The 16,048-nt window shown below is 34.8% G+C and overlaps 1 protein-coding gene across 1 annotated transcript in view; it reads left to right on the top strand.

Annotated features, from left to right (window-relative positions):
- nbas (NBAS subunit of NRZ tethering complex) overlaps nt 1-16,048 on the top strand; it is a 463,213-nt gene that overhangs the window by 163,713 nt on the left and 283,452 nt on the right. Inside the window, exons 26-29 of the mRNA XM_028796843.2 lie at nt 2,339-2,472; nt 5,264-5,326; nt 12,301-12,423; nt 12,548-12,650. Coding sequence (XP_028652676.1) covers nt 2,339-2,472; nt 5,264-5,326; nt 12,301-12,423; nt 12,548-12,650 — 423 coding nt within the window. The remainder of the gene's footprint in view (nt 1-2,338; nt 2,473-5,263; nt 5,327-12,300; nt 12,424-12,547; nt 12,651-16,048) is intronic.

The raw sequence follows: 16,048 nt of genomic DNA on the forward strand, positions 1-16,048 counted from the left end.
AATAATATTAAATAACTTGTAGCATTTGTTGATGTGAATTAACTCCTGAGTTAGCATTTAAACAACTAAAAACAACTTTGTGTCAGTTTATCTATCATAAAACATACACTAAAAGTCATTAGATCTCCTAGTTTAGGTACTCGCCTTTTTTGTTACATTTAGTTTTTAGTGTATTTAGTACATTTAGTGTATCAAGTCCAGAATTAAAAATTTATATATATATATATATATATATATATATATATATATATATTTTACTGTAATATACATAAACTGTAAATGGAAGATAGAACTAACTCAGTGTCACATTGTAGTTATGTACATGTGATAGATACATAATATTCTTACAGATAATTGTAATCATTAAAAGTAATCAAATATAAACAAGAAAACATATTGTTTCTGTTATATTTATATTAAAGATCAGAAATCTTAAGCAGTCTGTCAGCTTATGGATTGACCAACAATTAAAGTTAATCTGATCTAATTGCTCTTTTTATATGTCAAAGTTGCTTTGCATGGTACTTTTCAACAATTCAATCAATAACTAAGTAGTAAGCAAGAGAGCCTGTTTGTTGGTGAAATTTTCAAATTTTTTCTCAATGCAATAACACTGAAGAGTATTTAATATGTTTACTAATTTTAGCAGCCTTTAACAACTTGTGTAGGTCCTTAGATCTATATGGCTGTAATAAATGATCCACAGCCATGTGTCAGCTGGGTACTGTAACATCAGATGATATCTGTTAAATACTCAATATCAAAACTATTACACATAATTGTACTCTACTGTTACCACTAGCTTTAGTGCAGTAGCAATTGATGTAATTTTAGGTAGCTTACTGAAGTTGGATAAGTTTAAATTTCTAAAACAAACCTGCCAGTGCAGCATTAGCTATTTATTCATGCTTTTGATATCATTCTTTTCTATGCTCTCTGCTCGTTAATGGAATATTATCACAACAGATTACTGTCAGTGATGTTAATTTGAAGATTCATGAAACAGCAATAACACCATTAGGCACACCCCTCCCACCATCCTGTCCTTTGATCACAGGCCCCATGCGCAATGCATGATGTGCATATAGGAAGGGGCGGCTCTGGTAACAATGAACTACTGTATAAACTAAGCCATTAATGTTTGATGAGAGTCAAAACTATCCCTTGTAGACACGATGAAATATTTAAATGTTTTTATTTTTCTTTTCTTTACTAGAGGAAATTAAGGCTTTTAGGAACCTATTGATTAGTACTGATTTGTAAACTTTACATTTCTAAATTTCATATGTTGATTGTTTTTACTGTGTGGCATTTAGGCTATTCACAGTGTAAGTAAAAGGTAAGATTGTAAGAACAATTATACTCTGCTTTATTGAATATTAGCTGTCCCTCGCGGCTCCACCCGCGTAGTAGTGAAACAGGACAAACTTTAAAAATCAATAAATAAAATTTTTTTAAAATGTAATTTGTATTGAGAACAATTTATATGGATAGGTTTCCTATTCGAGGGCATTTTGATATGCAATATTTTTGGTTTTGTTATCAGGGGCAAGGACATACAGGTTTCTTTGGGAACTAATCTGGGAGAAAGCAACATAAAGCTGACCATGCGAGAAGCTTGGTGGGCTAAGATCAACCACTGACAACTTGAGTGTTTGTCCCTGGGCCTTGTTAATTGACATTGCAAAGCAAAGCTTCAAAAAGAACTGTAATCTCTTGAACTGAAAGGGCATGTCCGTTGCAATTAGGGGAATGTGAGGGATTAAAACCCTCTCGCCAATGCCACATTCTGTGATGATTATCGCCTCCATGATGTTCTGAAGCTGACAGATCTGGAGACAGGTACCATTGCAAAGTTTGGGTGGACTCAGGTTTCTCAAAAGGATAATTGGTGCTCCTACTTTCAATGCTAAATTGTGGGGCGACATGCCAGGAGGATTAATGGAATTTAAAAATTCTGTAGGATAATGAACTGAATCGTTGTGTTATAAAATGGTATTTATTGAAGTGTATGTCCAAGACAGCGTGTCAACTAATTTGAGCACCAATTGATTAAATTTATGCCCCCGCCCCCTATAGAAAAAAATCCGCCAAGTAGTTCTCTTGTGAAAAGTGGACAGACAGACAGACATGGGATTTGATTGATATATAGTATATATATACAGTATATGTAATAGAGAGAGAGGTCTGTTATTTGTGTTGAAAATTATCACATAATGGGAAATTGACTTTTTCATGTTATATAATTGTCTTGGACAGTGTGGATAATGAAGACATTATTTATAAAGGAATTAACATTTAGATATTATTTCATACAATTGATTTTTTTTTTCTTTAGTGTCAACAGAAGATCATTACTGACCATGACCAATTAATGTCAGTTGCTCTAGAGTGCATTTATAACTGTGAACGAGATGATCAATTATGTTACTGCTACGACATCTTAGAATGCCTTCCACAAAGAGGTTTTGGGTGAGTAGATAATCCTTGTGTTAATTTCAGAATGCAAAGTGTCTTTTTTTTCTTCTTCAAGTAAACACATTTTGGTATCAAGTAAATACATTTTGAGAAAAAAATTCATTAAACATATTTTCGTATTTATTGCATTTGGAATCATTTTTTGTTTTAGATTTTATATACTTTATTAATTCCCAAGGGGGAAATTGTCTTTTTGCATGAGCTTTGGAGGTCAGAGCACATCTAGGGTATTCTAGTTTTTATTTTGAGATCTCGTGTTAATATATGTAGTAAGTGATTATTAAATGTTTGTTTATTGTTACAATAAAATACATTTATTTATTTGTAATTTATTTTGCAAGGGAAGAAAATACCATTAGGATTCTTTTGTTTTATAGCTCATCTTCTGAGCTTTTACACATTTGTGATAATTGCTAGTGTTTGTAGTCTTTTGTGTGAATAGGAGCACTCAATAAGTAGGGCAGTAGAGCTTCTAATGCCAAAAAACATAATGCTTGTCTGTGCTCACAACAACTGAACTAGATGTTTGGGAAGGCTCCATTCAGATGAGCCATCAGCACTCATCAGCTTATATTAAATAGATTGTTGTTTTATTTTCTAAGTTATTTTAATTTAAGTGCTTTATATCACTGGTTCTAGAGTAAGCTGTATATTAAAATACATTTTTATCAAAAATATGTTCTCTATAGAATATGCTGCTGTTCATGTATGTTGCAAGCATTCTGTGAACTTTTCAATATTGTGCTGCTTCATTTAGATAGGTACATTATTTTAACTCCCTGGCGGTCTCTGCTGGTAAAAGTAAAGAATATTTATTTTAGGTCAAAGTGGCCTTATCCTTTTCTCTTTAATATGGTGTGTAATGCTTCAACTCTAACTTCATACCTAAGTTAATTGAAAAAAATGGTGGTAGTCACACAGGCCCAAGACTGGAGAATAGGGTAGAAGTGGCATCTGTTCAGATCCATTGCTTTACAATCTGTGTTTTGTTTGGACTCAGGGTCAAAGTTTCATCCCCATTTATGAAACACTTCTTTAATTTCTTCAAGCATGAATCCATTAGCCTGTCTTGGATAACTGGATGCAATGATGATTATTTATTTCAGGAGTCAACATTCAGTTCACTCAACTTGAACGCACACTGCTCATTTTCAGCTATTCACAAAAAATGAAATTAGCTGATTCATAACTTAATTTTTACACTGTTTCCAGGCTTATACATCATCTCATTTTAGTTCTCCATTATGATTTGGGCCATGTTGGCAATATTTTCCTCGGTCATTGACGCAGTCCAAACCTTGAGTCATCCTTGAGAGACATCCTTTCACAATGGATTTCTTTAGCACATCTTTTGTCTGTGAAATACAAAAAGGACTGGTCCTAGTACACATTGACTCCCAAGACATATTGTTATCTAATGTTATAAATTCAATGATATCATTCTTGATTTTGCAAATTTTGTCATCCATGTAGATTTAAAAAGAAACATTTATTATAAACTATAAATGATGGAAATAGATAGATAGATAGATAGATAGATAGATAGATAGATAGATAGATAGATAGATAGATAGATAGATAGATAGATAGATAGATAGATAGATAGATAGATACTTTATTAATCCCAATGGGAAATTCACATTCTCCAGGAGCAGCATACTGATACAATAAATAATATTAAATTAAAGAAAGATAATAATGCAGGTGAAAAACAGACAATAACTTTGTATAATGTTAAATGTTAATGTTTACCCCCCCGGGTGGAATTGAAGAGTCGTATAGTTTGGGGGAGGAACGATCTCCTCAATCTGTCTGTGGAGCAGGACAGTGACAGCAGTCTGTCGCTGAAGCTGCTCTTTTGTCTGGAGATGATACTATTTAGTGGATGCAGTGGATTCTCCATAATTGATAGGAGCCTGCTGAGCGCCCTTCACTCTGCCACAGATGTTAAACTGTCCAGCTCCATGCCAACAATAGAGCCTGCCTTCCTCACCAGTTTGTCCAGGCGTGAGGCGTCTTTCCTCTTCCATTTTTTGTTACCTTTTTGTATCTGTGTGCTCATTTTCTTTGTAGTGTTTCTCATTGTACTTACATTACATAGGTGAAAGTACTGAGTTTTGCTACATACTACAAAAAATAGGTAACCTTTGTGTTGTATATACATTACATATAGCACTGTAAGTGCTATTTCGGGACAAAACACAGTACACTTCACCAAAACAGGATAAAGGAAACTTATTTCCACACACTTGTATGCATTTGAATATGTAATGTGGCCTCATGAAGCCAAAACATACATGAACACTTTTGATGGTAGTGTTTTGAATTTATTCCATCAGTGTTTATTTGATGGTTTGTAAGACATAAACATATAATAGCTGTGTGTATTTTTTGGTGGAAGGAATCAGTTTTGAGAATAGAACACATGGTTTTGAGTGCTTGGTTTCATTTTTCAAGAAATTTGTGGAGTTTTGACAAAATAGTTAACTCTTTTCAGTTTGTTTTGAGAAATTGCGCCACAATTTCTAAATGTTTGGAAAAAACTGTAATTGAAAAAAATGGATGTGGGTTTATTTAATGTGTAATTTTATATTGTGATGTTAAGAAGTAATACCAATTGTTTGCAACAGAATATAGACTTTCATAGTTAACACGGACTGAAGCAATAGGTATCAGCTGAATTGTTTACTTATATCAAGGAAAAAATCAGAAAGAGCCCAAAGATAAAATGAATCTTTTGTGACTTTGTGCCCTAAAGTTATCTTTTCATTTTATTTTTATATAGCAATGAAACTGAAGTGACCAAAAATCTCCATGACAAAGTGGATCAATTGGAGAAATACCTAAGGTTTGTATTTATTTATCAACTGGCTTAATTTCTGTGGACAAAAAATGAAAGGTATTTGGAACTATTTTAACAAACTGCTCACTATCTATGAACTCACTTGGCTATAATAGACATCACCTTGCTGTGATATCATAATGGAAAAAGCGGGCACAAAAGATGGATAGAGGGATGCATTGACAAAACTTATTTTAAAGGACTAGGTGGCTCTGCCCCCTGCCCGCTTCGCTCGCCAACCCCGGGTTTGGTCCTGTGGAAAAACAATTTAAAGTGTTTTTTTTTTTTCATGGGAATTGTTACATATGCATTATGTTCACTTTTCATTTTAAAACTTCAGTAAAAACAATATTTGGAGGAATGAACTTCAAGATCGCATTGAATTTTGATTCCTTGTTTGGTCTTACAGCATGATCATGAAATGTATAACTGGTCGTGAGTGAATATAGTTTCTTTGTCTCTTATAAATAAACCGACTTTTTCAAATGTTTGTCCTTGTGATTTGTTAATTGTCATTGCAAAACCTATCCTCACAGGAAACTGTTAACGTTTTAATGCAAATGGCATATCAAGATCTCCTTTTTGCCTGAACACTGTTTTGAGTTCATTCAGTAAAAATAAGACTTTACATTAATAATGTAATGCTGCGATAGACGTTGAGATGACAGAAGTGGGTTAAATACATGGGAACATATTGCTAATTTTGACTTGAAATATCGTGTGGGTGTTATTCTTTTTTCTAAATGCATTTGTTTCATATTGTACGACCATCCTGGAAAAGCAAAGGAAAGAGTAAAGGGTCAACATGTGGTGATGTATTTGACATAAATGACGAATCATGCTTTGCCTTTGGATATACACGAATATCTACTCTGTCTTTGATATCTCCGTCTTTCGAAATTATTATCGCTGACAATTCGTCACATGTGGGTTTATTATAAATGTGACTGTGATCTTTCGGATTCATATAGAAATCCAGAAACATTTCTTTGTCCCTGTTTTGCTGATAAATTTCGTGTAAAGTGAGATACTTTTGGACATATGGATTTTTATCCATTACTGTGTGTATAATTTCTATTACGTTGGATTATTTAACTCTTTCGATTCTATGTTGCATCGCTTCTCCGTGATCATAAAGATACACCTGACCAAATTGTGTTGTTTTCGAAATTAAACTTGTCGTAGCTGCAATTATTCCCGGAACACAGATTCTCATAGCGTATGGTCCATTATTGTGTAAATCAACGGTTTTGTGCATTGAATGATGCTAACGCATCAAGATTTTTGTAGATGCGTATACAGTGCATCCGGACAGTATTCACAGCGCATCACTTTTTCCACATTTTGTTATGTTACAGCCTTATTCCAAAATGGATTAAATTCATTTTTTTCCTCAGAATTCTACACACAACACCCCATAATGACAACATGAAAAAAATTTATTAAAAATAAAAAAATCGAGAATGCACATGTACATAAGTATTCACAGCCTTCACCATGAAGCTCAAAATTGAGCTCAGGTGCATCCTGTTTCCCCTGATCATCCTTGAGATGTTTCTGCAGCTTAATTGGAGTCCACCTGTGGTAAATTCAGTTGATTGGACATGATTTGGAAAGGCACACACCTGTCTATATAAGGTCCCACAGTTGACAGTTCATGTCAGAGCACAAACCAAGCATGAAGTTAAAGGAATTGTCTGTAGACCTCCGAGACAGGATTGTCTCGAGGCACAAATCTGGGGAAGGTTACAGAAAAATTTCTGCTGCTTTGAAGGTCCCATGAGCGCAGTGGCCTCCATCATCCGTAAGTGGAAGAAGTTCGAAACCACCAGGACTCTTCCTAGAGCTGGCCGGCCATCTAAACTGAGCGATCGGGGGAGAAGGGCCTTAGTCAGGGAGGTGACCAAGAACCCGATGGTCACTCTGTCAGAGCTCCAGAGGTTCTCTGTGGAGAGAGGAGAACCTTCCAGAAGGACAACCATCTCTGCAGCAATCCACCAATTAGGCCTGTATGGTAGAGTGGCCAGACAGAAGCCACTCCTTAGTAAAAGGCACATGGCAGCCCGCCTGGAGTTTGCCAAAAGGCACCTGAAGGACTCGCAGACCATGAGAAAGAAAATTCTCTGGTCTGATGAGACAAAGATTGAACTCTTTGGTGTGAATGCCAGGCGTCACATTTGGAGGAAACCAGGCACTGCTCATCACCAGGCCAATACCATCCCTACAGTGAAGCATGGTGGTGGCAGCATCATGCTAAGGGGATGTTTTTCAGCAGCAGGAACTGGGAGACTAGTCAGGATAAAGGGAAAGATGACTGCAGCAATGTACAGAGACATCCTGGATGAAAACCTGCTCCAGAGTGCTCTTGACCTCAGACTGAGGCGACGGTTCATCTTTCAGCAGGACAACGACCCTAAGCACACAGCCAAGATATCAAAGGAGTGGCTTCAGGACAACTCTGTGAATGTCCTTGAGTGGCCCAGCCAGAGCCTAGACTTGAATCCGATTGAACATCTCTGGAGAGATCTTAAAATGGCTGTGCACTGATGCTTCTCATCCAACCTGATGGAGCTTGAGAGGTGCTGCAAAGAGGAATGGGCAAAACTGGCCAAGGATAGGTGTGCCAAGCTTGTGGCCTCATATTCAAAAAGACTTGAGGCTGTAATTGCTGCCAAAGGTGCGTCGACAAAGTATTGAGCAAAGTCTGTGAATACTTACGTACATGTGATTTCTCAGTTTGTTTTATTTTTAATAAATTTGCAAAAACATCAAGTAAACTTTTTTCACGTTTTCATTATGGGGTGTTGTGTGTAGAATTCTGAAGAAAAAAATGAATTTAATCCATTTTGGAATAAGGCGGTAACATAACAAAATGTGGAAAAAGTGATTTGCAGTGAATACTTTCCGGATGCACTGTATTTTGCCTGTATTGTTTGTGGGTTTCACTTTCACCAAACAACAAATCTTTGAATTCTTGTGGAAACGCCTCCTCATTGGGAAGCAGCAGTACTTTTCCCTGATGGCAACACGAATTAGACAATCTTCAAGTCTCTGACTTAAACTTTAAAGCCTTACAATATCTACATACTTCCAACATATCACCTATGTCCATATATTCGATCTCTTTTTGCTGTTCTGTTATTTCACCTAGTAATAATTTCCGTATATTGGTGAGAATGTGATCTGTACTCTTTTTTTTTTTTTTTGACACTTTCATATATTAGTACTGTCATATTTTATAACTTGCTCTGCGTGTGTATCATGCTAAGGTTTTTTTCTTTTGAGCCTTTCGAATTCCGTTGCTTTCATAATCTGTAACCTGCTCTGCATGTGTATGGCGCCAACGTTTTTGAACGACTTTATGAAGTTCTACTGTGTGTTTTACTCGTTGTCTTTTATTTCTGACCCCGTTTGGACCTACAAGGTTTTCAGTTCCACTTGTTCCGGGCTGATTATTACTTTCCTTGCCTAGGTCACCGTCTCACGGGAACATGCTTCCAATCGATGTCAGTATGATGTGACTTGACCGTGTCGCGGGAAGTGAAAGTGTCTCTGCTTCTCTGAAGTGTCTCTCTGTGTCTCTTCAGAAGATCACGTCTCATCCTTCCTAAACTTCTCTTTTTATTTCAAAACATTCCAATATATATCAGTAAATCGTTTTTTAAACAGTTAGATTCAATAATAACCTCATTCATTTGGAACTCAAAACACCCACGTATCCGAAAAGCAACCCTACAAAGACCTCAGGCAGAAGGTGGCATGGCTTTACCTAATTTTCAGTTTTATTACTGGGCAGCAAACATACAAGCCATAAAAACCTGGACACAAATAAATGAACATACACAGGCTTGGTCCGCAATAGAAGTAAAATCCTGTAGTACTTCTTTATATTCCCTGCTCTGCTCTCCAATAAATGAAAGTTATCGCAAATATACTAATAACCCAATTGTGCTTTACTCACTCAGAATATGGAACCAAATTAGAAAGCATTTTAAGATGGAAAATCTTTTATCAGTGGCACCTCTGCAAGAGAACCACCTCTTTCAACCTTCGCAAGTATATCCAGTTTTTAATACCTGGAAAAGTTTTGGGATTAAAATGCTCAGAGATCTTTATATAGACAACATATTTACATCTTTTGAACAATTACGTTCAAAATTCAACCTCCCAGCTACACATTTCTTTTACTATCTTCAAATTAGAAATTTTGTTAAACAGAAATTGCCTGATTTTCCCACCTTGCACCCTCCACAATGCTGGAAAAAATATTGCTCAATTTCGAGGAAGCAAACACTATTTCCGCAATATATAAAATCTTATTAGAGTCCCTACCTTTCAAAGATCCAAGAGGACATTGGGAAGAAGATCTCTTAATCAATATATCAGAAAAGGAGTGGAAGGTAGCAAAGCAGAGAATTCACTCGAGTTCTATATGCGCAAAGCATAGAATTATTCAACTAAAAATTATATATCGAGCCCATCTGTCTCGCTTAAAACTGTCCAAAATGTTTCCAGGGCAGGATCCAACCTGTGAGCGCTGCAACCAAGCTCCTGCCTCACTGGGTCACATGTTTTGGGCCTGCACTAAACTAACATCATTTTGGACAAAAATTTTTAAGTGCCTCTCAGACAGCCTTGGTATCACAATCCCTCCTAACCCATTAACAACTGTGTTCGGTGTTCTTCCAGATGGACTTGAATTGGAGAAGGACAAGCAAACTGTGATTGCATTCACTACACTTTTGGCACGCAGACTTATTTTGTTAAATTGGAAGAATCCTAATTCTCCTCTTATAAGTCAGTGGGAAACCGATGTTTTATATTATTTGAAATTGGAAAAAATCTAATTTTCAGTTAGAGGATCTGTACAACATTTTTTCAAAACATGGCAGGATTTAATCAATATTATTTTAGAATAAGAGAAATAACTATTATCGCATTTAACTCCCTTCTCCATCTCTTATTTACATAGATATTTACTTCTCCCTTTCTTTTGTTTAATGTTGCCTTATTAAAAAGCCTAAAGCAATTTTCCTTTAGCTAAGCTCTCCTTCTCAGGGGTGGGGTTTGATTAGTCTTCAAATTTGTTGGGTTATAAATTGATCTGTTTGTATGGAATGATTACAATGAAAATTAATAAAATAAAAATATTAAAAAAAAAAAAGAAGATCACGTCTCGTCGAAAGATTTTTGTTTTATAATAGAGACATTATAAAGTTAGTGCAGACTATAGCAGGTGTGGTCTTGTGAAGAAACAAACCCATATAAAATAATTTGTAGTGATTAATTAATTAATTTCACTTTTGAATGGAACATACAATCATCATTCAGTTCTTCAATGGGGAATGCTGACAGCTATACAAGTCCAGTCTGGCAGGGTGGGGCAGAATTGGTGTGATTGTTTTACAATATAAATAGTCACATATTTATTGAGTTTTTTTGAGGAAACTTGCCAGGTATGGTTACGTTATGTGTAGACTGTGTTCTTGTGAAACCCTGCTAGCAGACAGTGCACCCCCTCTATTCTCTCATGGCCTCTGCCTGAAAATAACTATCCCTTTGAACAGAAGACAGACGCAAAGAAATTACAATAGGGTTTCATGGAGTCATTTTCAAAACTGATATTTTCTCCTTGAAGAACACATAAGTGTATTTTGTTTAAGTGTTTTTGTGTTTATTATTTTCTTCTTCTTTTTTTGAAGCTGACATCAAAAACAAGTTCACTGGGAAAAACATTAACACTGAGTTTAGTTTAGCTAGTTGCCCATCTGCCCTGTTTATAAAACGTTATTTACTTATTAGTCAAACATTAGGGACAGCTGCTAAAAGAAGTAAATCTAATGGGCATAAGTCAATTTTTTGCTTTTTCTCCTTAGTTTATCAATTTGTTTTTATCACAACTGCTATGAGTTTGTGACATTAAATCATCTTTAATCAGAACACCAATTTTCTTAAGATGTAATGACCCAGTCTCATCAGATAAGGGTCAGTTACATAAGTATTGTCTGAGGAAATCTTTGTAACAAGCAAAAAGTGAAATGACTGGACTTTCTTGAATAATCCTAAGAATATTCACAGCAGATCTTACCCTTTTATGTATTTTCCTTAATCAGCTAAAAATGGAAAGAAAAAAATGAACTCTTCTATGAAACCCATGCATAATATATAAAATTTCCTCAAAGAAATAATATTAAATGTGCACTTTGTACTTCATGTGTGCTAGTATAGGCTGTGATGAATACTACCCTACTTTTGACAGTGTAGGTCACATTTAGAATAGCTGCCCTTAGTCAAGGATCTTGGAGAAAAGTGTTAACGGTTAATTGCTAGTGGATGTATTGCTTGATCTGAGTGTGGCCATTTTTTGGAAGATTTTTTGGAGAAGATATTTCTGAGATGCAATTTTTGTATTGTGAAAACAAGGTAAATCTCATATACATATATCCACTGCTTATTCTCCTTATTTAGGTGTACACATGTATGGCATGTTTTTATTGTTCTCTCTTTGTGAATTTTGGGATTTTTATTTCCTTATCATGGGAATATTTGTAATTTTCCTTTTTTGTGTTAGTCTTCTTCTTCCGGCTGCTCCCGTTAGGGATTCCCACAGCGGATCATCTTCTTCCATATCTTTCTGTCCTCTGCATCTTGCTCTGCTACACCCATCACCTGCATTTCCTCTCACCACATCCATAAACCTCCTCTTAGGCCTTCCTCTTTTCCTCTTGCCTTTTAAATTTATGTTGTCAAGAGTGGTTTAAAACCCTTGGTGATGAAAAGATGGCAGGAAACACCATTTTTGCTCAGATTTTATAGAAAACTGGACAGATATTTATCTTTACTAATTTAATTTATGAAAGAGAGCTTTGTATTTTCAAACGAATTGCTTGCTGGTCCTAAGTTTGGGTTAGACACTATATATTAAATGTAACTTTGAGATGATGTGATTAAGTAAACATCATTTTGTATTTTTTCTGCAGTGTGGCTGAAGTACTGGAAAAACATGGACTTCCAAAGCCAATATCCTTTGTGAGAAACAGTCAGATGAGCCAAGAGCAAGCTTATGAAGTAATGGTAAAGTTGACCAGATATATGGGACGCAAGTAAGTCTACAAAAGATAACTTTAATATTAAAAATTGAAATAATTGGACTATTACTGAAAGTTTATTTTATTGTACTGTATATAATTTCACATATTATGATTAAACTGATATATTTATCTCCAGAAAGCCACCTGTTAGTGAAACCCAATGGAAAGGACTACTGCAAGATTTGCTTGATATACAGGAGAGTGTGTATCAGTGCTTGACTCCAGATATATGTCGCCAGGTATTTTGTTTTTTTAGCACAGGACCCTACATTGAAACATTTTAAACATTTTTTTCAACTTAAACTTCTGTAAAATAGAAAGACTTTTAGGGCAATGAGCATGAAAATAAATGAAAATACTTGCTTTCCACCAGTATATGTTTAGATGTTATTTGCAGTTTCCCAGTTTTTTTTTTATAAAGAATTTTTAAAGATTATAAAGAACACTACAAGCCTGTTCTACTCTGATTAGGTGAAGTGCTCACCAATTATAGGATCTGTTACTGAATTTAATAATAATAGTAATACATTATATTAGAACCATTAAACACTGAATGGTAAAACACATTAAGAAATTACAGGACTGTAGTAGTTTTGTTTGTTTTGGAGTGGATGGAAAGTACTCGAATGAAAATCTTATTTAGTAGCAATGCTCTGCAGATTGTGTCAATGAGAACTGATATGCTGCCTTTATCATGTAGTATAGGTTGTATCACCTAAAGATCATATTTTAATCTGAATAAGAAGAAAAAGATATATATATATATATATATATATATATATATATATATATATATAGGTTTTATCTTTTCCTTACAAAAGTATATTTCACTTGTCCATTACATTGTATTTATTTTTACAGTGTTTCTGTACATATTCTTTTATTCATTCATCTACAGTAATTTAGTTTTATATGAGAAACTAGTAGAATAATAATATCAGAAAGTTATAGTGTCTGCATTTTGTTGCTGATTTTGTAATAAAATTCTTGTTTTGTAATCAACAAGTTATGTTTGTGGTGACATCTGTCCTATCTCTGCATCCCATATTACTAAATGTGCACGGAAAAAGTAAAGATTAAAAGACCCCATCTTGCAGCTGAATTGCTTTCTAGTGTTAAGTCAAAAATGGAAAAAGCCATTTTTGAAACTGTATGTTCCAATGCATAATAAAAAAAGCCTTCTTGTTTTATTTTAGTAAACACAATAGAATGTCTTGAAAGATATCCCTGCGGCGTATACAGATGTGTTTCATAATGTATGATAGTGTATTGGTAGAAGAAGTGCCATTCAAAATTGTACATGTTCGTTTATTGCAGGTGCTAAAAACTAGCACATCATTATTTAATTTATTCACTTAAAAAAAATTTTTCAGACTCGGCAATATGAAAATATATTTCCAGTTTTGCGAGACTTGTATTTCCTTATTTGAGTTTATTTTCTACCTAATATTTCTTTATGTACATGATTTTGTTTACAGTACAGGGTAGGACTTTTTATGGCAGTGTTTGCCCCAGCTGAAAATAAATATTTTTGTGAATGATTTTGCAAAATGTAAAAAACAACATTTAACTTATCAGAATAATGAAAATGACTATTTTGTCTCATTAACAGCAGTAAAAAAAGACACATTAAGCAGGGTATATATTTTCTTTTTTTATTAGAAAAATTGTTAAAACAAAACAGTAAGCAACATATTGATCCTCTGAAGTAAAACGTGTTTCATATAATCTTTCACTGCTTAAAGTGTTTCAGACCAATTGTGAAGTCAAAAATACAGAGGCCCACCTATAGTCAAATGTCATTTGTTAGTGTAAATCCATGTTTAATTACCACACTTTTTTAACTTTGTGTTTACATGGAAAATTCTAATCCACTCTTAACTTAATTCGCATTTCAAATCACTGTATCTTAGTCATGATATTAACCCTCAACCATTAAGGTAGTTACAAGAATACTGACACAACTGATACATGAAATTAAACTTTCCTCTTCCATTTCTTTTCATATATTTAACTAAACCATATACTTCATGTACACATAGTTGTAGTTAGAACCAAGATATATCAGTTTTTCTCAAGTTCAGTCATTAGGTCCACTATGGCACCAGGATTTTGTTCCTTACATTTTCACAGTCTTGTTTTACATCTAACTGATCTCATCGTTTAATTAATTGGCCTTTTTTATTATTCAGCATTCATTCAAAAAATGGCAATGTGAGGTTAACTTTTGTGGGAAATTTTCCTTGGCATTTTCGTTAATTCCCCTTTTCCCTGTAGACTTTGCTCCCTTAATTGTAACCTAACAATGACTATTAATACAGAGTTGAGGAGACACCTAGGCAAACGATATTGAAAGGCTGCAACTTTATTCTGCTGACATCTACATTAGTAGGTAACAGCCTAAATAGCCAGAACACTAGGAAAAGCAGAATGAAATCCATAATAAGGATGGTGAAATTCTTAAAAAGCAACATATAAGAACACAAAATTTCCTCCAAGTTGCACATAGTGTATGTGGGCTCCTGGACTGAACATTCAAAGGATGTTGAACTACTGGTTCATTTGTAATTAGCATCTCGTTGTTAATTGGCAGCTTATTAGGAAAACAAGAAGCAACTGAAAATTATAACTGCGTATACTGTATGTAAAATTAAAAGAAGAATTTTAAAGGTTTGGAAAGTTAACAATAATGTTGATCAGCGAATTTTGGCACAGTTTATTTGCAGCAAATTTGCTGCATTTGCGTTTGCCTTTGTTTGTCAAATTATTTACTAATGATTTGGCTGCTTTAATAATGCTTTGTGAGGCCAACATGATTTCCACCGGAACAGCCAACACTGGATAGGACTGCCCCCCGGGTATGTAATGCTGATCATTTGCATTACAGACTCTCTGGGATTTAGTTAGTGGTAGAGATAAGTGAGAGCAAGCAAGAGAGAGAGAAAGAAAGAAATTAAATGACTTATTCCTGTTCATTTTTCTTAGGTGTTCAATGCTGTTTGCCAGAGGTTTTTCTTTTATTATGTTTGTTGTTATCGTTCCATCCACGTGTGTGTGGCTTTCTGTGCAGCACTGTGAGGTTAAAAAAAAATCCTAGTATTTTTCCTCAGGTTGATTTGCGTATTTTATATTTTTCCCCTCCAAAATACTATTCAATTCCCATCAAGGCTGGGGGAAGAAGAGCTGGCCATGGCTGTGTCCGTAGAGTTGACTGAGGGCTTGGTACCACCAACCCATCCATGTCCTCTCAGCCACATGTGGCAATACCTGTCAGTCTTGCGGAGAGGGAAGCTCTTTGATCACACCTTGGGGGATCTCTGGGTAGAAGTCCACAAGGAGGCAAAGATATAACAGGAAAGTGATGAACAGGAGCTGTTGGGGGAGGTGCTAAGACACATTTAGAATTTTTACTTTGCATTTGCTTCATAACCAAACAAAAATACAGTATGTTCTTTTAACTAAAAATATGCATGAGTATCCACGCATTGGAATAATTGTTTTTCAATCCATATTAGTATGAAAACACCACACATTAACCCTAATTAACCATTAGCTTCAAAACAATGCACATTTGTATCTTGTTAGGTTTGCTATATTAGACTTGTCTTTGTAGCAAGATGGACTTATGTGCTATATG

The sequence above is a fragment of the Erpetoichthys calabaricus genome, chromosome 3 (genome assembly GCF_900747795.2).
Source record: "Erpetoichthys calabaricus chromosome 3, fErpCal1.3, whole genome shotgun sequence".
Taxonomy (NCBI): domain Eukaryota; kingdom Metazoa; phylum Chordata; class Cladistia; order Polypteriformes; family Polypteridae; genus Erpetoichthys; species Erpetoichthys calabaricus.